The 27,793-nt window shown below is 38.9% G+C and overlaps 1 protein-coding gene and 1 long non-coding RNA gene across 7 annotated transcripts in view; one reads left to right on the top strand and one right to left on the bottom strand.

Moving 5' to 3' along the window:
• Window positions 1-16,196, bottom strand: part of etv1 (ETS variant transcription factor 1) — a 142,752-nt gene extending 126,556 nt beyond the window's left edge. The window contains exons 1-6 of one of the 6 annotated variants that reach the window (XM_043689841.1): window positions 16,007-16,196; window positions 14,210-14,489; window positions 13,660-13,790; window positions 12,695-12,782; window positions 11,946-11,993; window positions 3,233-3,286 (exon numbers count right to left, since the gene is read on the bottom strand). In XM_043689841.1, the coding sequence (XP_043545776.1) occupies window positions 3,233-3,286; window positions 11,946-11,993; window positions 12,695-12,782; window positions 13,660-13,719 (250 nt within the window). In that variant the 5' untranslated portion in view covers window positions 13,720-13,790; window positions 14,210-14,489; window positions 16,007-16,196. Of the gene's footprint in view, window positions 1-3,232; window positions 3,287-11,406; window positions 11,682-11,945; window positions 11,994-12,694; window positions 12,783-13,659; window positions 13,791-13,905; window positions 13,975-14,209; window positions 14,573-14,593; window positions 15,721-16,006 lie in introns of those variants that run through there. The other 5 variants (XM_043689844.1, XM_043689839.1, XM_043689840.1 and 2 more) reach the window with 5 other exon arrangements.
• A 3,726-nt stretch (window positions 16,197-19,922) lies between these two features.
• On the top strand, window positions 19,923-26,496 carry LOC122549798. The gene is made up of 3 exons (XR_006311663.1): window positions 19,923-20,043; window positions 21,409-21,504; window positions 25,916-26,496. It is a non-coding gene; the product is annotated as an uncharacterized LOC122549798 (long non-coding RNA).
• Window positions 26,497-27,793: the final 1,297 nt, after the last annotated feature.

Genomic DNA, 27,793 nt, shown 5'->3' with positions numbered 1-27,793 from the left:
ACCATGGCCCTATGGCACTCCTCTTGGCTGACATTGGCCTGGCCCTCTCATTTATCACAGCCGGAAGTACCCGCCACTGCTGGAATACCCTGAGATTTTTGGCACCAGCATCACGTTTCAAATGTTTTTGGGCAATCGGTCAAGTGCTGGTAGTCCGAAGCTGCCCTGCACAGATTCTGACATTGCACATGGACATGGCAGACAGGGAGAAATTAGCACCTTCTTTTGCCAACTGAGACTCAGAAATCCTGCTGGATGGGGTAGTAAAGAGAAGGGATTTCCTCTTCCCAATGGACTGGCAAGAGGAGACCATGACACCATCCCTGGCAGCCTGGTCTCAGCCATCTAAAGAAAGGCCCAGCATTGCTGGGAAGAAGGGTGATGACCTTTTCCACTCCTACAGGTAAGTGCAACCAAATTCTGTTTGTCACATCAAACTCGTGTTTCCTCTGCCACTGTACCCACTGCCCAAGGTTCATTGCATCACCACTCTCAATATTGCTTGCAACATCTTCTGTCACTCACTTTCACCGCTCACTCCCACCCCAATTCCCCCAGACCACTAACCCTGCATGGTCGCTGCATCATCTACTCACTCACGCAGGAACACCTCACCACATTTCCCCCACTTGCACTAGCACTAACAGCTGTGCCCTCTTATCGCACTCAATCCCTCCCATTCCCACAGCTGACAATAGGGCTGGAAGAGCCAAGATACGTGGTGGAATCCCTAGCATTCCCTAGACAACCCTGAGTGGTCAAATGTCCAAGCCTAAATTCCTGGACTGAAAGCAGAGGCTGCCCTGGACTTACTGTGAAGAACTCCCTTGCTATTGGGTCTCTCCCTCAACCTAACTGAGGTCTACTTCTCTTAAACACAGAGGCGTGGTCATTTGCTTGAAGCACATGCAACATGCTTGCCATATACACTGTTGGCATGTGGCGCCATACAGCAACATGTCCACTGCTTGACTGATTACTGCTGACAACCATGGCAAGTTTCCTGGCTTGGTATTTGTGTAAAAAAACAAGTGGAGGTAGATGTACTGTTGCTGGCACAGGTGGAATGAGTGGGTGTAGACACTGCCCTGAAGAATGCCCTGAGACATTGGTGCCATGTGTCCAAAATGGAAGTCCGGCGCAGCAAGTGGCAAGCAGTAGTCATTGGTACCCACCCTCATGTTGGCAGTTCTTGGCATCCAGTTTCTATTCAGCATTAGATAGAATAGGGACATGTACACAAATGGGGTGATAATAATCAATAATCCCTGTTAACAAACCTCACGTCACTCACTAGTGAGAGTCTCACCTTGACATCAAGACCTCTGTTGGAAAATACAACTTATTACTCCTATAATCAAGAAAGGGCTTGCCGAGTTTCTCACAAAGGTTTCCCAAATTCGGTGTTATAACCCAAGTCATTCAGGACCTGGGAAGATTACACCCGTATTCTCCCTTCATAACATTTCCCCTTTAGTCACTAGACACACTTTCACGCACATTGGATATGGCTTTAACTTGCCATTTGTCTAGCATGTGATCATATACTGATCATCACTCTAGTCACTCCAATAGCAGATATATTTGTGAGCACTTTGTGAATAAGAGACAAAACACCTAAACAAAATCAAATTAGTAAGCAGTTCCCCAGTAACTAGTAACTTACATACAGCCTGTATAAATGGACAAAGCCATTCAAGCCATCATAGTCTTGAACAGTTCAAACTTAATATTTGATTTGTTTTACCAAATTTCCATAGTCACCAATACTGACAATGGAATTCAACATTTTAATTAATACATCCTTTAACTTCTACATCATCTGAAGGTCACTTGAAGGCCATTGACATTGGGGTTACAATGAGTGATAGCTCAGTAAACTAAAAACTTCTTCAATTAAAATTTAAAGTCATTTTTGGAGGAAAGAAGTTAAGTCATGAAAACGAACACTGAAAAAGACTGAAATAATTTTGTGATTTTCACTATCAGCCATTTCAAGATTGTCAGCAAGTGTTGTAGGAGTGAGATGAGGAGATTTGTTTTTACTCAGAGTTGTTAGGATTTGGAATGCACTGCCTAGAAGTGTGGTGGAGGTGCACTCCATACAAGGTTTCAAAAGAGAGCTAAATATATATTTGATAGTGATGTAGTCAGAGGGCTAAGGAGATCTGAGGGCTCGAGAGTGGGACTAGCTGCATAGCTCTTTCAGGAGTTGCCGCAGACATGATGGGTCGTATGGCCTCCTTCTGTATTGTAAAAATCTAAGATTCTACTTTGCTAGAATTACACAGCAAGAAATAATGAAAAAGGAAATTGTTTTTAACAAAACTCTCATAATGCTAGCCTGCTGTCTATTTTAAATGTTGAACATTGAAAATTGAAAATGTCTCCAAATCAGCAAGGCTACAATTGCTCAAATTTAAATAGAAAGTGTAAATTGTGAAGTATTCACAACCGTAGCTATCAATATTGATTTGTTATCTGTTGGCCTATAAGGAGTAAGCTTCTATTAGATGTTGGGAAGGCACAGCTTATTAGTACCTACCCCTCGTGTCTTCAAATTCCTAATAAGCAGCTACATCAAGTGAGACTGTGTGCTGTGGACATCAGCATCTAAAATTATCCCTATTAAATGTGTGTGTGTGTGTGTGTGTGTGTTCAGGACCCCCCTATAAGTACTGCCACATTCGCAGGGACACTGCTCTAACTTCTGAAAGATGGTGTCAGCTACTGGGAAGAAAACATCAATCATTGAAAAAGATCCTGAAATCCGATGACCTTGGGGGATCCCAGTTTGAAAATCTTTGCTGCAAAATGGAAATAGGTTGATTTATGTACATTAATCAACACCAACGTTTGTGCATTAAACTGACTGCCCAGCTTTTTCAGAGCATGCAATGAATTCATGTTACTGTAACGAGAGTTGGCTCAAGCTGTTGAAGCTGCATGCAATTGGTTCCCCATCTGTCTTCAGTCCAGAGAACATATGAATGACAGATCCCTCTGTGTTTAACACCTTGATCCAGTTGGTATTTCCTCGAACTGCCTGCAGCCACAACAGACTCATTCATAACATACAGCCCAAGTCCTGGCTTTGCTGATGTTACTCAGAAATGGGAAAAAAAATCCCACCGTGTACCACCTCCTTCATTTCCAAAACACCATAAAATGTTTTGCTCAATTTTAAAAACAGAATGAAAAAGGGTAATCAGCTGAGTCATACTGTACTTACAGTTTTCAGACTGGAAATCTGGCACAAACTGTTCATCATTGTCAGGGACTTGAGCTGTTGAAAAGAAAAAAAAAAGAAGAAAATGTGTGAAAATACTGAATGTTAAACAAAAGGGTTAGATTTATTCTGAATTCCAACATTTTGTCAAAGCCACTCTTGCTTTCTTTCAATAATCTGAAATATATTTGAAATGGAGAGTTGGTCCTACAACAACATCCACAACCCAAAGAACTGCAAATCCATCTTTAAATAAAACTCATTTTAGCAGCCTTTAACATATTTGCCGGAGAAGATGCTGGGGTTTAACTGTCCTATGATACCAGAGAAAGAATTTATTCTTTGCACGTGCAATGAACTTACACTATTGTAAAATGTATTTTAGGAGTCAGCTTTATGTAATTTTTGACATATTCTGAGTCAAATCCTTCCTAAAGATCCTTCCAGTAGAGATTGTAGAGGATTTCATTTTGTTTAAATGCTGCATTTAAAAGCCCAAACGATTAATGTAAGGCATACTTAAAATATAAACAGGGTGGGAAAGAGTATAAAGCCTACAATAAAACAGAAACAGAGAATAACAGCAGAGAATGATCTTCAAAGTTATAATTTAAATGACAACTTTAAATATTGGGATCCAATTTATAATTTAAACGTTTTATAAAAGCATATATATATTTAAATATATGAAAGGGCTACCCCAAAAGTTTAAATGTTACCCTTCATATTCTTTTGTTACTTTGCACACTAAGCTTTGATATACATCATTTATTCAAATTTTCAACCGGCACATTTAGAATAATTTCAGAATTGAGACAGGAATCATTGAAGGGAAGACTCCAGCTCTTGCTGTGTTTTGCAATATTCAGTTTGAAGGATGACAGCATTAACAGGTATTATAGGTGGATCTTTGATGCTGAGTCGATGGTTATTGGTAACTCTACTGAGAGTAAACTGGAAACAGTAAAGTTGAGGTTCTTTTCATCATGGACTACTCCAGGATATTAAAGGGTTCAAATATTTCCATTTAGACCATATTTGCTACAGCAAGGTCAAAAAGCAGAAGTGTATTAATAGTATCAACAAGAGGATAGCTTTTGACTTTGTGACAACAGTACAAAACAAACAAGTGAATTGACAGCTATTTTTATAACCTTAGATTAAAAATTGGGAGAAATATAGAATAGACTGCCACTTCACTATCACCCACTTTATAAAATAGTGTAAAGTCAACATGTATCCAAAGGTGTGGTCAATACTTGCTACTATATTTTAAATCCTCAGAAAACCTCTCTAATTTCAAACATCACAATCCCTGTTCTTGTTCCCTAAATTTTACAGAGTCTAACAATTCATTCTAGACTTCACAGGTCGCTTATATATACACACATATATATATTCTTAATATTTTTATTTGAATCCACATAAATAGCTAAGAGCAGCCATTAACTTTGATTCCAGAGTTTTGGCAAGTCTTTCACCAAAGTACAAATGTTATGAGTACTGCACAGAAATTCTCCACCACTTTTCTTTTTTCTCCTGCTAAGGTCTTCAAATATGCAGTAGGGTGCATCAGTGGTTAGCACTGCTGCCTCACAGCACCAGGTACCCAGGTTTGATACCCACCTCGGGCGACTGTTTGTGTGGAGTTTGCACATTCTCCTATGTCTACATGGGTTTTCCCTGGGTGCTCCGGTTTCCTCCCACATTCCAAAAGATGTGCTGGTCAGGTGAATTGGACATGCTAAATTGCCTAGTGTTAGGTGCACCAGTCAGGGGGAAATGGGTCTGGGTGGGTTACTCTTCAGAGGGTTGGTGTGGACTTGTTGGGCCAAAGAGCATGTTTCCACACTGCAGAGAATCTAATCCAATCAATGATGCAAATCTCTTGGACAATCACCCCTTTCATTTCTTATGTATCACTTTGGAAACATTACAGACTGTGCGAATAATAAAAAAAATAGAAAAATGTATAACACAGAAGCCAATTTTGCTGATTCTATTTTAATGAATGAATGAATGAATGAATGAATGAATGAATGAATGATGTGCCAATCATTGAAGAGCTACCCAACCTTAACCCTAGTGGCTCCACTAGACCCCTAGTCTTGCAGATTCATGACTGTTCAAGTAATATACATCTACTGCTGCATTACACATTGAATAGTGTTTAAAGAACTCTCCCCAGACAATCACAAAGGCCAACCTCCCATCTATAGAATCCATCTACCAGGCCCGCTGTCAAGGAAAGGCCTCCAGCATTCTCAAAGATCCATCCCACCCTGGCAATGTTTTTCTACAACCTCTCCCATCAGGGAGAAGGTACAGAAGTCTGAACACACGCACCAGCCAGTTTCGCAACAGTTTCTACCCTACTGTTGTTAGAATACTGAATGAATTCACAAGCTCTTAACATTCGCCTGTGCCTGTGTTTTTGTTTTTGCCGCTGTTTACCTATTATTTACTTATCTATGCTACTTAACTCTGTGATCTGCCTGTGTTGCTCGCAAGACAAAGCTTTTCACTGTGCCTCAGTACACGTGACAATAAATTCAATTCACTTCAATTTAATTCAAGAATTCAGTAAGAATTCACCGGGGAATATAAAGAGAATGAGGCATGGTTTGGTACTTGTGCTAAGTCTTATCATAATTTTCCATCACCCTCATTACATCTGTTTAAATTTTGACTGTCATCTTAAGTGAGCAATTTCAGTCGATCAGATTTGTAATAAAAAAAAAGTGACAACTATGAAAACAGTCTGGATAGATTTGTACATATGATCAATTTAATTCAGATTTATTAAATGTTATGATTACACTTTTAAACAGGACATAATTTTGGTGTTGAACCAAACTGATGTTAAACATATATTGTAAACAATAATTCATGAACAGAAACACACAAAGAAAAGCACAGTATTAATCTGGAGGAATGAGAGATTTAATTGGAGAACTTTTAAATTCAAATCATCGAATGTTATTCAGTGGGTTCAACAAGCTGCTCAGATACTGATTTTCATCAGAGAAAATGGAGTATTTCTTGATAATCCAAGGAGGTAATTTTAGAAAGTTTATCTGAACCATGCAAAACAAAAACGTCCCAAGATCAATCTACAGTCTTTGCAGAGTTAGCGGAGGTCAGTTGTTAATATGTTGAAGAGAAGTTTAATTAACTTCAATGCATCAAGAAGAAAAGTGAAAATCTACTTGAGCATTATCCAGTGAGGCTGTCGACATCAGGTCAAGACAGGCTCTTACTTGATGACCCCTATGATCGAATAGCTTGTGGACACTCTCTGTCAAGCTTCACAAATTAATAACAGCTGATTGAGCAAAGAACTGGAGGGTGAATACTATGCATTGTATCATATCCTAACAGAGAGGTGATGACTATGGGAAGATAAAAGAGAATTGAACAATTTACTTCCTACATCTTACTCTTGAAAATCTGACTGTGCAGTGCAGATGAGGAGCCGAGGCCACTCTCAGCACATATAAGGAATCTAGGGAAATGTTTTACTTTAGTTTTTGACCATTTAAATCAATGTGCACCTATATTTCTGATACGGACCTCCTGAAAAGCTATGCTAGCCAAATGCAAGTTATCCAGCTCAGTTTTGCTGCTATAATATTTTTAAAATCAACAGAACATTTGTGGAATTTTATAACAATTTCTAAAACAATCTTTTTACTTTTTTTAAAAACTCAATGTGGCTAACCACATTCTGGTACAAGTATAAACCACTAAGCATCTAAAATAAATGACCCAGTTCACTTAGGTTGATCAGCGATTTCTTACAACTGCTGACGCAAACTGTAGACAGGGCTTTAAGGGGATGGCATAAGACTCCTTGTCCTCCTTGAGAATAGTAGCATCTGAATATTAAAAGCAAAGTTAGGACACTACAATATTGAAATTAACATTGACTTTAAAACTGAAAATTGCTTACCCCTGACATTACTAGACAGAGAGCATTTGGACCTCAAAGTTTAAAAACCTCAAAGCTTTTGCCAATATGGAGTGAAGACTGGAAGCCGATTCTCCCTCCATCAGTAACACTCTATAATTCCCAAAGTTGTGGGAATGAATGGGTTTTCGTCCACAAAAATGTATAAGTGCATGGTGTGCTATCAGACTAAAGGAGCCAGTTTCTGCAATTTACAAATGGAAAACCAGCTTCTACATTTATTCTCCATCACAACCCAAGTAGTACTAAAGGTAAGAGACTTCTAATTCATAGATGAAGCCAGATAGCATTTTCCCTAAATAGGACCCTGCAACAAGGATAAAAAAGATGTTTCTTTAAGACACTGGGCAAAATTCTGAAGGCTGAACAGGATTCATATACCTTTCGTGTCCAATGGTACTAAGTTAAATTCAAGCCCATATATATTCAACCTATGCATTTTATCTAAATTAGAATTGCAATTCTGCAGTTCAAGAAATTTTAAAATGATATTAGATGAAAAACTGCCCAAACAAAATTCATTTGTTTTCTCTTAAAAAAATTAACAATAATTGCAAATATTAAGTAATTTGCAGCTCAGTTTAAAGAAAGTAGTAATTTCAGGTGCTACAATTGTGAATATCCATTCAAAGGGAGTGTCTATGGTCCACATTTGATAGAGTGTGATGTTGTGTGAGAAGTATTTAGAAAATTGCAAACATTGGTAAACAACAAAGAACAACTTCCACAACTCCAGCAGGAAAGGTTTAATGGACATCTCCACCAATTGAAACTCCATTAAAAAAAATTTGAATGAGGAACATTCAAGTATATAAAACTGGAAATTTAACAGAGTAACTGACATTTAATTATTTTTTGAAAAAAAAAAGGTACTGCTTGCTGACAACGAATAAGATAACTGTTCATAACAATTATTTACGACAGCAGCAAAAACAAAACCCTGCCTTTCTTCAGAAAATCAATTCAGATTCTGGAGCCTCAGACCACTGAGACCAATGTCACATCCTTTGGCTATGGAGAATGGGGGGTGGTTGGTTAAGGGAAACTTGAACTTTCCCTGTAAACATTTATTCACTTTTTGTACTTACAGTCAAAATTAAAATGCTGAAATTCATTGACATATGTAGTGTCTTTCTTAGCTTGGAGCTGACAATTATTTTCCATCACACGCTTAATAAGCTGATGTTGTGCTGTACTGTGATTTCAATGCTACCTATTAGCAGTGCAGAACCACAGCAAACTAATTGGACAAAAAAATGCAGCAATGCTACCTGTTGGGAACTACGTTAACCTGTGTAACAGAATAACTCTCTGAAGCAGTTATTGTGTTAATGAGTAACTGCCCAAGAGACAAACACATATCCTACTTCACAATTGAATTTGCAACCATTGTTTGAATTTAGCTACTCTTTGCAGCTCGATTTTACCACATGTGAATCAAGGTATGACGCCCATCTGGCAGAAGAATAAAATATTTTTGTTTTCGTTCAAATACTTTGATACATTTGTCTGTTCAAGTGGTAATTATCAATGCTGGAAAATTAGATACTACCCAACTTTTTGAAATCCTCTCTATTTGACGACCAAGTCTAGAATAACATTGGTCAGCTTAATAACAGAGCTCTCTCTGTTCTGCCTCACAATATGCCTAAACCACAACCTTTAACACTAATTCTCTAGCTCCAATGGATTTTTTTCTCCATTTTCCACACTCAGCACTTATAGAACTTGATGAGCAACCTATTACGAATCAATGCCAAGTTCTGAGAGCTTAGTACCATGGGCACTAGTTCAATAAAATTTGTGTAAAGATCCTTGAGCCAGCAATGCCATTGGACCAACCTGGCCTCTATTCAAGTCCCTGAAGACAGAAGTCAACCGTGCTAAATAAGTTTCTAATTTTTTTAAAATCTTAAGTAGAAATCAATGGAAGGAGAATCTATGATTGGATATGAAGTTTGTGCTCTGGACAGCTGATCAACAATGGGATTGATGACATAGTAACAAGCTTGCTGACTTCATACAAACTGTCAGAAGGCAATGGAAGTGGCAAATGCAGGTAATTGGGGTTGGCTAACAAGCGAACAGTGGGGACAGTAAGGATGGCGGTTTAAACATACGCACTTAATTACAAATAACACTGAGGTACCCGAACCTGCCTCTATTCTCGCTTTGGTTTTCAGGTAGAAAACGAACAATGGAACTAGTAATGCCAAAACGCACGACAAAATCAAAACACTGTCGCATTTTAACACAACAGTAGCCCACGCGTTCGATACACGCTTCTAAGTGGCTTCTAATTATTCTACATAAACTCAGTATTCACTCCCCGCACAGCTATTTCCAATGCATCCACAGCAATGCCTTTAAATAACAAGCTAATCGCAATGCAACAGAACAGAAACTGTTCAAAGTGGAAAAATGTTGCACCATTTTTCTTGGATACATTTTATTTTTAGGACTGTTTAAAATATCTTGCCCGATATTTGTATGAGTAAATCCACTTTGGCTACTACTCTGTTTTCAGTACGTCCAGTCCCCAGTCAGCTCATCACTATTTACCAACTTCAACTGCAGCGCAAACAATACATTGGTAATACGGGCTAATACTGCTGAGCAGGAGGAGGATGTGGAGCACCACAGCTACTTTGCAAAACTGTTTAAAGGACAAGGGAATTGTGGAATATCAAAAATTAACAATCTATAAAAGCGGCTATCGATGCAAATCGTAACTCGCAAAGAGATGCCAAAGTGAAAGTCTGTGTTACAGCACAGCTTTGTTATGTCAACAAAATCATTTGTCTCAACAACCCAAGCATTTAATGCTACCCACACACACAGACAACTGCTGGCAATATGAGCTGCACCCTCCCCGAATCTCTATTATTCGCAGTTAAAAAGCTCGATATTATTAGAGCTTAGAATGGAGTTTAGTGTTCACCTTACATTGCTGTAAACAGTAGAAAAGGGAATGGAAGGAATAAAGGCTGAGTTTTGTACAATGTATCAATCTGGCTTGCGAATTAATTTAACTTCATTCGGCGTGAAATCATTCAAACTGTTCAACCTACATTAGTACATTAAAATGTGCTTTAGTAGCATAGGCAATAAACGAAAAATGTATGACCAATTAGCTATCGATACATCTAAATAGATGTTTTACCAAGCCCATCACAAGGACCTAGTTACTACTACATGGAACATGTTTTCAGTAACTTTTTTTTTCCCCAGTCCAGAAATTCGCAGTAACATTTTCCTTTAGATGAACTGTCTTTTTAGGTATCTCAGACACTTTTAAATACATGGTCTATGTCACACAGCCCAATGAAAAGGCAGGAAAATGTTTATTCCTCTTCCTTTGGCCTCAGTTATTTAAATCAGATTATTCACAAGATATTCAACATCTCAAAAGGGACTCACAATGTTAGTAGATGAACTGAGTGAAAATAGTGAATTTTCTTTAAGGCCAATCCTACTTAAAAGTTGACCGGAAACAATTATTTGTCTAACTTGCCACAATACCTGACAGGAAAAGAAGATAGGGCTGCAGCTCAACACAGTAGGAATTTGAAAAAGGTTTGAAAATGGAACAAGGCAAATATTTCACTTGTTCAAATTTTCAAACCAGTTTGTTTATTTGCTTCCTTACACTGATTTTCTTCAAATCAATGCCTCAACTGTTAATCAGTTTCACCTAAATATATTTAGAATAATGCCAATGAATTGCATACCATTTCCCAGACACTCAGATTAGAATCAAGCTTCAGCAGTTGCATTGATAAAACCATTTAGAACCACAAAAGATTAGCAAAACTGATAATCATTTTTGGCAATGCATTAAAATACCACTATTTAAATATATACACAGATATAATGGTCACACAAATTGTGGAGTTAAGTAGAAATGTATTTATGTTCTATGTTTCAATGAATATTCTGAGCAATTATTTTTAATAATAAAACTGTCACATTTAAACACTTTTAGACCAATCTCTAAATAGTGCTGAAAATTCTCCATAAAACAGTGGTGTCGTTTGAAATTTACAGCAATTATTTGAAGAATGCGTGCCACCAACTATAAAGTTGTTATATGGTTAAAATATTCTTAAACATATGCAAGTTATAGACCTCAAAATCACTCAATTAATTTCGAAATTTGCCACATCCTTCAGATAAGTATAATAGATTTAAAATGCCAGTTACAAACCTAAAGTTGTGTGCTGTGAACAAGCTGGATAAAAGACACTTGCACTCAAATCCTGAAGCATCCCGTCGCGATGAATCGAGGAATATAAACACTTTTTGCCATCAGAAAACAACACCTAAAGAACATCAAAGCTCGTTTTTTGGCACCATCAGAGCTCGGATGTAGCCTAGTGTCTTAATAATTCACGCTTAAAAACGTCTCCTGCAGCAGTGAAGATTGATCAAGTAAAATCATCGCCAGTCAAAACTAAATGGTGCTTTCAAACTTAAGTCTAGATGGCTACAGATCTTCCCAAAAGCAGATGTGACTGTAAACTGGAAGCAATTTCTCCTGGTAATCTGTGATGACACTGGGAAGATCAGCCCTGAGTTCCCCAAGGCAGACTAATCACAGTCTATAATGTATGCATGACACATGAGGTGGCTCTTTTAGAGCTCAATTAATTGGGCTTCACGTTAGGAACGCAACTTTTAAACGTCGCAATTGTTTTCTTTTCCGACATTTTTATTCTCTCTCCCAGGGCTTTGAGAGTTTCTTACCTTCTGCGAGCCAGGTTTCCTGCAGCTGGCTCAAATCCTGAAAGAGTTCTACAATGCAGAAGAAGAAGAAAGTCAAAAACATTGTCGAGCGTTGTATAGTGTTTTCTTTTGAATCTAAAGTCAACCGTTCAGAAGAAAATGCGTGAAACGGACTTAATCACCTTCAGTTACCATTCAGTATCCTTCAGCTGAATGCAATACTGTATACTCAGACAAGAAATTTAAACAGCAATATCGATCAATCTCATGTAACGCTTGCTAAAGATCCCCCAACCCCCATCCGCCACCAAGAACAGGTCCAAGTGCAAAAATACTTTTTTTTAAAAATGTCGTCATTTTCATCTAGAACAAGACAAAGATCACCATAATCCAATTGGCACAACAGAAATTTGAACGGTTTGACTAATTAAACTATTTTATCTACTGTGCACAATCTCGATGGATTAAAGAGGGTTGCCGAACAGAAAAAATGCGAAGTTTTATGGCAGATTGAATTAATGAACACAACTAAAAATTAATATTGGAGGGGTGCTGTTAGACGACCTGTGCCTGGGTACTAAATGTGTGAAGTGACCACATTTGATTCTAAGATGGGAGACTAATATAGAAACCCATAAGTACAAATATTAGCAGCAGGGGAAACGTCAATAGGTATTTTGAAGCATTTTCAATTAAAACAAAAACAAATAATGGGAGCTGGGGAGATAAAATGGGCAGAATAGAGAATATTTCATCTTGGAGAAAGTTACCTTCTGAATCTTGAGCTAAATCTGTATCAATGAATTTTCTTTTCCTTTCACTTGTTGTCCTTTCACTACATTTCCCTCCATGTGGCTTCTATAGAAGACAAAACATTTGTTAAAATGTGGAGGATCACACCTGCTAGACGAAACGACCTCAGCACACAGTTCTGAGAGCTCCTCCTGTCTGAGAGACAGGTTCTCCAAACTCACTCTATTACTTTCAACCAAATAACGAGCCGATGTACTTTGAGGCTTTAATGTTTTCAAGTGAAATTCTGATCCTACATTATCAACGTGCACCTGTATTTTCCTTTAAATAACTGATGACACAGCACTGTAGTAACTTGAAATGGACAGTCTTGCGTACGAATAGTAAATAGATTCCAAAACAATTAAGAAATTTTATTAAAACGCAAGGACGTATGAAAAGGGCGGGTTTGTTTGGGAGGTTGATGCATTAGTAAACGTGTGTCATGTTGAAGACAAAGAGTAATAAGAGGGGCGAAGAAGGCCGAATGTCGCATCTCCGGATTAGTTTGACACAGTAACTTACGTTTCCCCGACTCTATTTGCAACAGGACCCTGAGTCAACTGCTGGCTGTTGATATTGGACTTCTGAAAACCCTTCTACTTACCGAAGCTACGTTACATAATTTGTCATGATGATTACATATTATAGCCGAGATGAGCTGTGGTATAAGTGTAAGATTTATACATGACGTGCTTCCCCAAATCTTGTTTTTCTTTTGGGAGAGGGAGTGTGAGGAAAGTGCAAAGGCAGGAATGTGGGGTTGAAGTGAATTAAAGTCAAATTGATTTTTTTTAAAAAAACTATTTATTTCCAGCTCGTGTTTTGTTTTGTTACAAATGTGAAAGGAGCTAAGTTAATAATGATGTCTTTCATAAAACAACTTTTAAAACAACCCTTCCGTTTGCCAACTTCTTATGAACCCACTTGTCATTTCACTTACAGGAGTTGTTATCATGTAAGGCACTTGCTGGTCGTAGTATCCGTCGATTCCGCAGCTCATCGCAAACTCTTAGCTCGTCCTACTCTTCAGCATTGAGGTGGGTAGACTGTGCCTTGCTGGACCCGGTCAGCCTACAACGACAGAAGGTGGCCAAAGAAAAATCTTGAATGGACCGCCTGAACTTGCATATCTAATTAGCCTTCAGCTCCCCATTCACAAAAAAAAATGCCAGACTACCGCCCCAACCTGTTCCAGAGAGATAGCGATCAGCCTGCAAACATGAGCAAACTGCTTGGGGAAAGAGCACAAAACTGATCCTATCCCGGTACTTCGGACTTATCAGTGCGTATGCATTCGCATCGATTATAAAGGGCTTGCAAACGTGGAAAACACACAGTAAATTGGTAATGGCCGATCATCGTGGAATTCCCAAATGTTTTCCTTATATGCAGATAACGGGACTAAATGGAGAGCGTTTTATTATTAGTATTTCTGTAACGTTGTATCACGTAATGCTCTAGCGGCTTGCAAAAGTTGAACAGGGTCTCACCTGAATGGGTGCAGAGCGATCGCATATAAATATTCCCGTCAGATTTGGTAAATAGCATGAATTAGTTGATGTAGAGTCCTTTCAAGGCAGCCCAGACCTATGATTGTGTTCAATTCACTCGTTTTTCCTTTGCTTCTCCTCCAGGGGCCTCCAGTGTTTTCTAATGGATCTTTCTCATTGGTCGCCTGTCTGTTTCATCGGCTCCAATTTCTAGCTGTCAATCACTCACTTCTCTACTTGATTAAAGATACAGGCTTCCTTTCTCTAGGACTAACACAGGCTAGAATACAATTGTTCAAAAAAAGAGTGGTGAAAGAGAGGGGTTAAATCAGTTAGCATACCACATCCATTTCTATTCATCACACTTCTGAGAAAGATACAGACCCAAGATATGTAAAATAAGTTTTGGTGACATCGTAGCTCCCCTGAACATTATTATCTACATCTAATTCGGCATTAATAATCCATAGCAACATCTACACATATTTGACAGGTCCGGAGCAGATGCAAGACTAAACAAATAAACCTTGCAAAACAATATTGATCCTTTATTCAAATTAGTCCTGCCTACTTAAGCTTCCCCGTGTTGCGTGGTTTAATTCGGTACATCTGTCATTGCAACGATCAAATCCAAATCAAACATGATTTTTTTTGACAATTATGTTAATTACCCGGCGAGAGACTGAATAAGAACCGGTTGCAACATTGCTGACCCTCCCAGGTCGTGTTTAATGATTATAAGAGTCACAAAAGCCCTGGCAACAGTGACGCATCCTGCGAAACTGTGGATGTTTTATATTCCTTTAAAAAAAACAAGTTCGTGGGTTGACAACTTGCCTGAAGAAATCTTACGGCAAAGCAGGAATGCTGCTTTACGAATTGCGACGCGAGTTTGAAAAAGTTTTGTGGCTGAGCTATTTTAACTTCCTAAAATGTCCCCGTCTCTTTCCCAATGTTTCTTTAATATAATCTGTGAAACAGTTTTCAAGCTGTCTCATCAGGCAGGAAGAATGGTTACCGCAGCAACAGGGGGTGGCGCTTTGTGCATGACCAAGCTGTATTTGCATGGCTTTGCTGAGCTAACCAATGGGGCAGGCTGCTTCTCAGTTGATTGATGTGTTTATTCATAGAGCAACAGTTTCCCTCTAGGCGAAAGAGGGGGGAAGAATAAATAAAAAGGGACGATTCAAAGTGAAAGGGGCGATTCAAAGTGAAGGAGAAGGCGAATTCATTTCACCTGGAATGAAAAAATGCAGGCAACACGTCTTGACAGCAAGATATCGTGGTGCAGAGACATTCATTCACGCAGAAAAAGTCTTAAAATTTAGTCAGACGAGAGATAAAAGAGAGCGAGGGGGCGGGAGAGTTCATTCACAAAAAAAAGGTCAAATTCACAGAGATCAGCCGAGAGACCAAGGGGAGGGAGGAGTTCATTCAGTAAACAAATTCCGAAGTTTGACTGGGCTGGGGGAGGGAAGAGTTCATTCACAAAAAAAGTGAAACCCTATCCAGAGACATAACAAGCAAAAAGTTACAATCAAAGCTTGCAAGTAAATTATGAAAGTCAACTCGTTAAAGCATATGAGAATAGGACATGGGTGTCTTTGCATTAAAACTGAAAGTTTGTTGACAGAAAACGTAAAACAAACTTATCTAAATCTTTATATTCCATTTGCAGAATGAACTCCTTTAAACACTAGTTACATAACATTAGATGCAGCCTGAATGTAATTTTTCCTTTCCCCCTCTCTGCGCTCCTCCTCCTCTCAATGTGAGCTATTCAGTTTCTGCACAGACCTGTCAACGTTTGCAGTCCCTGTTTGCACGGCGCATGTAAGAGCACAGGACAAAACTGATTTCTGGCTCAGGAAAGTTTTCCCCGAACCTCCATTACTTCCCTTTGCTGTTTGTGCTCATGTTTCAGCACTTGTATTGGCGAGGTGAGTCACTGTAGTTGATGGGGTGACTTCAGTAAACCGCCACATATCAGCTGTTTTCCAGGCTCGACATCAAGCAGACTGTTGGTATTTCTGGATTGTCATAGCCTGTCTATGAGTCTACGCCTACACAATCACTGGTGCACAGAATCTGCTTACATGTTCAATTAAAATCAAAATCAGTTGCCATGGCTCAATGATTTGCAACCTAATAACATACTTCATTGTGGTAGTACTTCAAAGAAACATCAATACGATTATGATGCAATTGTTCGATATGGCCCAACCCCCATTTACCAGAAAAACTAAACAATGGTGCTTCACTCTTTATTCCGTGGTAGTTTCAAGCTGTTTTCCAAGCATTTTGGTTCCTTGTATTTCTCAATGTTGTCATTTGCTCCTTTTTACTATTTTATCTGCTTGAGATTTGAAACAAATGGATCACAGCTTTCACATGAGATGCAGCTATGCTTTTGGAGGCAAACAGCTTGTGCTGCCCAGATATGCATAAAAAGTTAATGTGATGTGAGAAAAAAATAACTTCACATATCGAGTGGTTCAGTTCGGAAACACATTGCTTGGAAGTGTAGTGGAAGCAGATTCAGATGAGGTATTCAAGAGGGTATTATATGATTATTTAAATGGAAAGAAGGTGCAGGGTTCCAGGAAAGGGTGGACAATGGCACTACTTCACAACACTCATTTGGACAGTGCAGAAGCAATGAGTTGAATGGCCTCCATTGGCACTGTAACAATTGGCATGATGGGCTGAACAGCTTCCATTGGCACTGCAACAATTCTATGCTTCTGTAAAAACAATGTGTTGTCAGTTAAGCAGTAATGCCTATAAACCAATCTTTGGCTTTTCATATCAACGTATATGCTCCCTCAATGCACTGATTCATTGTTCCTCTTCGCCTACTTCCACCACTGCTGCTCCAGAGAACTACCCCATATTGCAAAAAACAGAAACGCTTACAAAGATATAAGTTCTTATTTCTTGGGTGCAGAACCAACATATTAGTGCAGGGAATGCACAAGTGAGACGAGCAGAACTTGCCTGTTGTGTTGGCCAATGGACTCTGATAGAGGAGGTAGAGTAAATGGTTGCTAAGAAAAGAATGAGGATGTTTCCTAATGTGAAAGGGACACTTTGTAGCCAGGATAGGAGGGAAGGAAGCAGAGGAAAGGGAGGATATCATTGCGGGGGGAAGTGGATGCTGAAGGATGTGACAGGGCAGAGACAATGGAATGCCATTTCTCTTTGAATTGAGTCCTTTGGAGTAAACTGACATTGTGAATAAGAATGATGCAAATAAGTACTGTATGCGAGACTGACTGTTGAAAAAGTTTAAAGATGTACTTGGTGCTTCATTCCACATTTTGACACTAATTGGTATGTTGGTTCTTCTTAATTTAAATTGCAATGAGATGTTATTCTCATTGAGGGAGGTTATAGAAAAACAAGTTGTTTGGGAAATGAACTTTGCATCAATGCTTTTTGCATTTAAAGTATTCTGTTTGGCATATTTATTTAAATGACTTTACCACCTTATAGGTAAACATCATAATTATTGTTGTATTCAGCTATAGCAGCTGCTCATATGTAGACCTGCATTACCTCTGATGGTTCAAATATTAAGTGTTAATTGTGATTTGTAACAACTACTCTTCCACACATGTTAATCAATTTCCTATATGATTGTGTATCTGATAAATTGCCCATCACTTGAATTTGTCTGCATATTGTTTTTCTATCTTCTGGTTTTGTCAGTCTGATTCTTTGCTGTTTTATTTTCTGTGGAAGTATTGTCCTTCATCCATTCTAGTAGTAATAACCCACTAAAGAATGGTACTATTGATTCATCATTTGCACCTTTTTGAATTGCTCTGGTCTTATTTAATTCCCTCTGCTTGTCTCCTCTTTGGATGTAAGGTGGTGTTACCTATGATGTGATGGCAAAGGATAAAATCATCAGTTACAGCAACCTTCACATGGAATGGGATTTGCAGAGAAAATGTGGCCCTAGCAATTCCATTCCCCTCTCCCTCCTAATTATTTTTGCACCATCTTTCATTTCACCTTCTAATATTCCTGCCCTTTCTGATCAGCCTCCAGTCTCAAGATCATTCCTATCTCTTCTCCACTGAAATATCTTACAGGGAGATGTGCATTGTGCTAACATCCCCAGGTTAGGGAAGCAGAGGTATACTCTGGGAACACACAATTGGTGGAATTTGAATTCATTAAACAAAATCTGAATTTGAAAGCTAAACACAATAATGGTGACCGTGGAACTATCATTGATTATTGTAAAATCCCATCTCCATGTGTGATGCCATACCCAAACAATGCGAATAAGTCTCAACTGACCTCTGAAATGGCCTTGCAAGTCATTTGTTTCAGGAGTAATTAGTTTGGTTAAATATGCTGGTATTGTTGGTGATGCCCACATCATATGAAGAAAAAAGACCAAAGAATCTGTGCAACATGTATTCTCTTTTCTCCTTCCTTCACTGTCACAACTTAAAAATAAATGCATGAAGAAAGTAATCGTTATTCTTTCTGTATTTTTCACCCTCAGCTTAATAGTTGTTAGAAATTCATATCTCACAGGTTTAAGTGATTAGCATTGACCTTTTCTAATTGTCAACAAAACACAGATGGAGATAATTAGTTGGCTTTAAAGCTTAGCTGATTTTTTTTTGAAAATTGAATATTAGCATAAGCAAAAGGTACTCTCTTTCCTCCCTTAATTTAATTCTTTCTCCCCTTCTACTACCCTCTAACTATCCCTCTCCTCTATATCAGCCTGTTTTCTTCAATCCTCTCTTGCCTTGGAACTCTCTATGAGCTTGACATATTTTCTCAAATTTCTAAACTACGAGAAAAGAATAGAACAGAGTCTAATTATTTTACAGCCATCTTTTCACACAATTCTCAAACAAATTCACACATACAACACCCTTAAAAAGCATTAATACAAATTTGACCTTTAGAAATTTGTTCTGTTCCTCAATATCTATTCGAGAATCTGAAGCCAAAGATTGCATCAGTACTTCAGCTAAATGATATGGGTAAGAAAATAGGTCCACTGGTTCTGACTTCATAGTTCTAATTCAATTCTTGAGGGGCAAAGGAAAAATAAAAATGTCAGTTATGGGTCGTAGTGTTTGAAAATGACTAAAACATTAAGTAAAGAACTAAAACACATAGCTACAAATCAGTAGATGAATGTAATCATGTTGTTTTGAAATAAATGTTATTTACTTTAAACCCTTATTTTATATACTTTGTAAAGACTTTAATAAAAATATTAAATGGCAGAAAATATAATTTCAATAAGTAGATATATTTGTGTTATTGAGTAATCTTTATATGTAGTTCTTTATGCTTCTAATTAAATATGAAAGACTGCTGTTTCTTCCCGTTTCCAAATTAGCATTAAAGCAGCATGTCAATACATCCACATGACTCAAACAATTTCATTGAGGTTAATGAAGAACGGTGACTGGGCCTGAAATATCAACTCTGATTTCTCTCCACAGATGCTGCCAGGCCTACTAAATGTTTTCACAGGAATTCCTGATTTTGTTTGTGGTAAACATTAAGGTTCCATTTGTATTCTTATTGAGTAAGGAGGGACAGTTAGGAGTGGGAACAAGGTTTTTCATTGAGTTATCATTGTGAAAGAGGGAAGTAGAGTGGTGGCATAGCATATAAAATACTGCAATTAATTAAAAGGTAATGTTCTACATTTTGTGAAAACAGGATGCACAATGACTGAAAAAGAATGAACATCGGATGGTGAAAAGCAGGTTGGATCTGCACATTCCCAGATATACCCATGGATGCTTTGTTCTTTGAAGCAAAGGCAAGGAACAAAACAGTTCAAGGTAAGAAAAATGTCCTATGAGAGGATAATTCTAATGAAGGAATGCTTGACATTATGAGTGCAAGTACCATCATCATATAGCCTGTTGAAGTGCAGGAAGAAAAGCATAATAACTTTGCAAGAGTAAAGAAAGTAAATGAAAGCATCATTTTCAATATACATCCCATACAATTGAAAGAGATTTCACTCACCACGTCAGCTCACAAGTTTCTATTTTCATATTTATTCATGGATGTGGGCATTATGAGCAAAGCTAACACTTATTATGAATCCTCAATTGCCTTTGAGAAGGTAGTGCTAAGTCAACTTTGTCATATGTTTTAGGTACACTCATTGTGCAAATAGGAAGGAAGTTTCAGATTTTAGACCCAGTAATTGCAAAGGAATGGCAATGTGGTTCCCAGCCAACATCTTTTGTGACAAGGTGGGGAATATGCAACTGATGGTGTTTCCTTGCTCTGTTAAACTTATTGTTATAGACAGCAGGGGCACAGCATTGGAAGGTGCTGTTGAAGGAGGTTGGTGAGTTGATGCACTGAAATATGAACATGGTACAATTCTTTACACTATCCACATTTGGTGGAGGGAGTAAAGTTTAAATTAGTGGATTTGATGCTGATCAAGTGAGTTGCTTTGTTTTGGATGTTGTTAAGCCTCTTGGGTATTATTTGAACTGCACTCTTCTTTGTAAGTTAGGAGCATCCATTGCATCCTGACATATACCTTATAGTTGGCGGACAGCCTTTGGGAGTCAGGACAATCATTCTGTTTCACCACATAGAGTCTGAAAAACTGTTTATTTTTACAAGGAGGAAGAGTTATACATTATGCTAACTCCCACAATGTACATACTCATAATTTCCTGGCATTGGGAGTTCTGCTAGTCATTCAGTCATAGAGATGTTCAGCATGGAAACAACTCGTCCATGCCGACCGGATATCCTAACCTTATCTAGTCCCATTTTCCAGCACTTGGCTCACATTCCTCTAAACCCTTCCAATTCACATACCCATCCAGATGCTTTTAAATGCTGTAATTGTACCAGCCTCCACCACTTCTTCTGGCAGCTCATTCCATAAATGCACTACCCTCAGTGTGAAAAAGTTGTCCCTTAGGTCCCTTTTATATCTTTCTCCTTTCACCTTAAACCTATGTCCTCTAGTTCTAGACTCCCCCACCCCTGGGTAAAGATCATGTCCATTTATCCTATCCATGCCCCTCTTGATTTTATAAACCTCTATAAGCTCCTTGATTTAAAGAGACAATGTGCTTGCAGGACTCATTATCATCCAGTCCTTCAGGTTATATGAAGCCAAGAAATGTCCATGCCACTCATATTTCTTTAATTCTATGCTCTTCATGCAGGAGTCCCTGCCCATAACTACCATCAGAGAAATGAAAGCTGAAGGCAGAATTGTATTCCTGAAAATTCTGGATTTAGATGATGTTGAAGATCTACAGGTAACAGGCAGATAACACCATCAACATACATTTATGCAGCATGCAATGGAATGAAATTTAATGTAATGAAATGAGACTTCACAGGATTACTCTAAAACACCATATTGCTCTGACCCACATAAGGAGATATTAGGTCTGATGACGAAAAGGTTTTTAGAAATATAAGTTTAAGGGATGTAAGAAGGGAATTCCAGAACTTTGGACATAAACAACTGAATTCATGGTCATCATTGATGGAATATTTACATTTGGACATATATTAAAGACCAGAATAAGAAAGGCATAGATATCTTGTAAGGCAGTGGGGCTGGACGAGATAATAGAGTTAGAAAGGGGCAAAGCCATTTGATATCTTGGTGATAAATTTAAAATCAAGGTATTGTTTGACCAAGAGACAAGATAAGTCAGAAAATACAGGGCTGACGGTAGAATAGGGTTTGCTTCAAGCTCAGATATGAGTAGCAGAGATTTGGACGACCTCAAAATCACACAGGATGTAAGTGGGAGACTGGCCAAAAATGCACAGGAACAGTTGAGTGATACTAAAGGCATGGATAAGGGTTTCAGCAGCAGATGAGCTGAGACAAGAGATCTGAGAGTATCAATCAAATATCCAGGAAATGAAAGCACTCTCCTGTCATGCTGCAGTTAGTGGACAAGTTAAAGAAGTCTGTTACCCATACTTGTGACACATTGCAGGAAGTTTCCCATAACCTCAGCACACTTTGAGGAGCAAGACAGTCCAGGAGATGAATATTTTAATATGTCCTCTGACACAGGCATATAAAGAAAACATTATTCTTCTTTTTGGGTGATGTCTGGTATGTTCAAACCAGCTGTCCTGCCTCTGAGGCTTTTTCCAGGCAAAGGCTTTTAACCTTCGATCTGCCCTGAAAGCCACTAAATAATTGTAATGGAGGTCAGTCACTTTCTAAATCTCAATGGGAGCAGTCACGGAGGACTGAAACATATCCATTTCAGGAATAACTGTTTGTCCTCTGTTGACTAGGCCAGTGGATGCAAACTTAACACGTGCAGGGAGATCGCCACAGCAATTTTCTTTATGAATCATTGAATAATCAATGAGGCGGGACCTTGGATATAGAAATGATACAAGAAGAGCCTGTAATGTGAGTGTGTGTGGGTTTGCCGTTGGTATATTGTTGATTTATGTGAAAGGGTAGTTGATGGAGGACAAAATACAATTTTGGAATCTAGAAGTAGTGGGAAGAAAATCCTGGAGTGCATTGCCCAGGCATTGAGTGGGGAGTGAATTATATGTTGCAGAAGGATAGAGTTGTAAGGTTCTCCTTGAACTGGTATCAGTAAAGGGCAGCAAGCCTTAGCACTTTGGACAGAAGTGAGGATCTGGCAAGATGTTTCACCATGTTAGATTTCATACCTATGTTTGCTGCAAGAAAAGTGATCATCCTCTTTATGATCTTAAGCATTTGGACGAAAAGCATGCAAATCTAAATTTGCCGCATACCACCCTCTTTGCAACATTAGAGGAAGAGTTGATCCAACTGTAGGAGAATTGTTTTTCCAACTGTTTAATTTTGTCGCCACTAACAACCTTTACTTATAGGCATCACAGTCAGTAGAACAGAGACAGTTCACCATTAAACTCAAAAATAAAAGCAAATAACCCCAGAAATCCAAAACAAAATCAGAAATTGCTGGAAAAACTCAGCAGGCCTGGCAGCATCTGTGGAGAGAAAGGAAAGTTAATGTTTTGGGTCCAGTGACACTTCTTCAGGAGCCAGAAAATGTTGATGTATGTATACTAAAGAAGGGGTTGGGGGAGAGGGAAGGAGCAAACAGCAGGTGGAAATGGAGGTCAGAGAGAGAAAAAAACAATTGGGCAGACAAAGGAATAAGTAAGGGTCAGCCTGGCCGAATTAATTGCTGCTAATGGGCACTTATAGAGGTTGACAGTGGATTGTTTGTGGTAGCAATTTATGTGATGACAAGGCTTGGTGCATTCAGGTTGAGGTAAGGACATGGGAGAAGGTGCTCAAGTCCTAACATTGTTGAACTGAATAGTCAGTCCAGGAGGCTGCAGCATTTCTAAGTGGAAAACAAGGTGTTGTTCTTCCAACTTGCGCTGAACATCATTTGAGCAGAGTAGCAAGTCTGAGACAGAGATGTTGGCGAGGGAACATGATGGTTTGTTGAAACGAATGGCAACAGAAACTCAGCGTCATTTTTGAGGGCAGAATGTAAGTGTTCTGCAAAGCAGTTGTCCAGCCTGCACAATCGATACCTACATATCCGCTGACGTTTATTTTAGCAATTCTGTTTTTGTTGCATCATTAAACTAAACCCTGTACAAAGCACATTAAAGTATTCATTGCTTTACAGATTATTAAATGGTGCAATAAAGTAAAACTGGAACTTTCAACTTCTGCTTCACTTTTTGTTGGATAGTTGCAAGACTAAAGAAAGATTCAGACACCAGTCAATGCTACTGTCCTTCCATAGAAAATAATGTTCAATGGCAGAACAGCAACAAATAGGTGCAAATGTATCAAAGTTAACTTCCACTAAACCCTCAAATTCAATGAAATCTTCATATTTTATTAGTTTGATTGCAGTTGAGGGCATAGAAAGAATGAGAGAAAAACTTAAAACTGTACATTTCTATGCATCTTTCACAATGCCCCAGAGTACTTTATATCAAATGAAGTACTTATCTGAAGTGCAGTCACTGTTGTGATGTAACAGTGCATAGGTTCACCGCTGTGAATGGCAAGTTTAGGATAGATGCGAGTAAGTATTTCCTTGCACAGCGAGTGATCAATAGTTGAAAGAAGAGTGCCAACAAGAGTAATCAAGGTGAGGACATTGGCCATTTGACTTTGTAAAGGAGCATGGTAGAAATTCTGGTAGGATTATATCAAAAGGCTGCACTTAGAATATCCACATTATCTTTCAGGGAATTTTACTCATGTAAAGAACATACTGGGAAATTGCATACTTGCTCTGCAGGATTTTAAATCAGCTGTAATTAATGGATTGAAAATCATACCAAGTATGTCCACAGTTTCAAGATATTCATTCCTGGTAAATGACATGCACTGCTGGGAGCATACTCCTAAAACTGAGCTCAATTTTGCAAAGGAACTTTAAATCTTCTCTTGTAAGTCATTTTTTAAACTTTGCTAGTATTTTAAGAAGATTGATGCAATTACCTTTACAATTCCCAAGTGCCAACATTAACAATCAATTGAGTTAAAGGTAGCTAAAATTATTTAAAAAAAAATTAAATCCTAATTGCTGGAAATTCCTATTTCTGAAGCTTCCTGAAAGTCCAACAAACCGTCAAAGTCTCTGCATTCCTCTAGTTCTTGCCTTTAGACAAACCTATTTTAATTGTTCTTCCAGCTGCCCAGCCCCTAAACTAAGAATTCCAGAACTCATAGCATCTTTAGCTCTCTCTCCTCCTTACTATCTGTCTTATTTTCCAAGTTTTTGATGCCAATAACTCCTTCGGATGCTTGTGTTTAATTTCTGTTTATGTCATACATGTGAGGCACATTAGGATGTTTGTTTGGGGTAGAAATGCAATACTGTACTAGTGTGTCATATTGCTTTTGCCTCCAGCAGGGTACTTTACTCGATGAGACAATGCTTATGTTATCCCTTATACGATGTTTTTGTTGTAACATAAGAAGCTGGACTTGATTATCATGACATTGAAGAATTTAACAGACCTTTATTACAGCTAGCTGTTATATACAAACATAATATTCACAGGCACATGAACATCTGGGCTAATATTAAGCTATTTACACATAGCAGCATGATTCTTATCATGAGTGGTCTGCGTTAAGATGGAGTATGAGATCCTTACACCCTTAAGTCACGTTTTATTTTAGAGTGATGATATCATGAGCATGTCTTTTAAAGGCATACCATTTCTCTTAAAGGTACATTAACATACTGACTGTGAGACATAATACAACATCTCTCTTTTTCAAAAGATAAACCCTTTTATTTACTAACAGATATACATTGTCGTATATGGTCACGCATTATCAATTTGATAATTATACTAAGTGGTAAAACATGTTATACAAGATTAATATTGTATACTTTGATGAAAACATTTCGCAAATTTGACAACTCATCCTGATCCAGTCATTGCATACCCACCTGGAGAGGTATGTGTTGTTCTCTGCTGCACTTGTTTCAAACTTGTTTGCCTGCTGTTTGCTTCAATTCAACATTGCCACAAAATTATCATCATCAGATTGTTCTTCCTCATTCTCTTTGTACATGATTGGCTTCTCAACTTGGTCCTAAGCAAACTCCCTCCAGTAAAAAAAAATACATAGTAAATTACTTGCTGGGTCCGAAGCAGACCCTGTGCAAAAATACACTAAACTGCAACCTACCTGCTCCACAGGGCCTAGGAAGGATAATTTAAGTGGAAGCAGTCGCAATCCACTCCACCAGACCACCGGACCACTCAAATGTGAAGAAACCTGCGAGGAAGGAGGGTAAGCGTGCCATCCTGCTAATAAGGCTGAGACTATGCGGTTTCAAGAGCACTTCCCCCTCCCCCCCACACACCCTCCTAGCTTACTCCCAGCAAATGTACAATCTCTGGAGAACAAGATGGATGAACTCAGATCACGGCTCAGCTTCCAGCATGAACTGCGGGACTGCTGTGCACTCTGCTTCACAGAAACTTGACTCAACCCATCCATTCCCGACTGCGTACTTCAGGCTAATGGTTTTTCTATCCATCGCATGAACCGTACAGCATCCTCAGGTAAGACAAAGGGTGAAGGGGTTTGCTTTTTAATCGACAACTTGAGGTGCACAGACCTTGCAACTCTGGGCAGCCACTGCTCCTCAAACCTTGAATTCCTCACCATCAAATGCCACCTCTTCTATCTAACATGGGAATTTACTGCTGCTACACTAACTGCTGCGTACATACCTCCACAAGCAAAGGTTGAGGAAGCTCTGGATGTACTGTACTCCACCACTAACACCCTGGAGACTGAACACCCCGAGGCCCTGTTTATTGAGACTGGCAATTTCAATCAAGCCAATCTAAGGAAGGTGTTGCCCAAGTACCACCAGAACATACCTGTCCCACCAGGGGCCTGAACATTTTAGACCACTGCTACACCACTGTGAAGGATGCCTACCGCTTCATTCCCCACCCTTATTTTGGGAACTCCAACCACAAAGCCGTGTTTCTTCTCCCAGCTTACAGGCAAAAGCTCAAGCAGGAGACCCTCTCACGGGTACAGGTCCAGTGCTGGTCGGAGGGGGCAGAGGAACAACTCCGGTGCTGTCTATAATCAGCTGATTGGGCCATGTTCAAACAGTCTGCAGGTACCTTGGACGAGTACACCACCACCATCACAGACTTTATCAGCAAGTATGTGGGGGACTGCATACCGAGGAAGTCAATCCGGGTGTTCCCCAACAGGAAACCCTGGATGAATCAGGACATACAGAACCGGCTAAAAACCAGGTGTGAGGCCTTCAGATCAGGAGACCCACTCAAATATAAGGAATCCAAGTATGACCTTCACAGAGCCATTAAGTCAGCCAAGGACCAATACTGAACCAAACGAGAGACCCAGATAGACACCCGGCAACTATGGCAAGGACTGAATGACATCACAGTTCCTAAAAAGAGACAGTGCAAAATAACAGATGATGACACATCCCTCCCAGATAGTCTCAACGCCTTCGATGCTCACTTTGAGCAGCATTTCGGTGGAGGGGTAACACCTATTCTGATAAGTCCTGACTAACCTATCCCAACAGTCACTGTATCAGAGGTCAGACCAGTTTTCCTTTGTGTGAATCCAAGCAAAGCGATGGTACCAGACGGAGTACTAGGCTGTGCACTCAGAACCTGTGCAGATCAACTAGCAGAGATCTTCTCGGACATCTTCAACCTTTCCCTGCAGCAGGCCGCTGTTCCTGCCTGTTTCAAGAGGGCCAACATCACTGTGCCTCGGTACACGTGACAATAAATAAATTCAATTCATACATTGGTCCGAGCTGGCTTCTATTATTTGTAATCTTATATGATGAGTAATAATTTTGTGCATTCTGAGCATGCTGATGCCTAAGTATTTGTATTTGTAATCCTAATTCACAATCTCTGCCTAGTGTGCAATTTTGGCAATTCTCCACTGGCCCATGTCTCTCTCTCTCATTCTCCTTAGTCTTCGAAGAAGAATATCTTTTTTTTAGATTATATTAGATTAGATTACTTACAGTGTGGAAACAGGCCCTTCGGCCCAACAAGTCC

The sequence above is a fragment of the Chiloscyllium plagiosum genome, chromosome 5 (assembly GCF_004010195.1).
Source record: "Chiloscyllium plagiosum isolate BGI_BamShark_2017 chromosome 5, ASM401019v2, whole genome shotgun sequence".
Classification (NCBI taxonomy): domain Eukaryota; kingdom Metazoa; phylum Chordata; class Chondrichthyes; order Orectolobiformes; family Hemiscylliidae; genus Chiloscyllium; species Chiloscyllium plagiosum.
The sequence above is the reverse complement of the archived record's forward strand: the minus strand, read 5'-3'. Positions and strand labels throughout refer to the sequence as shown.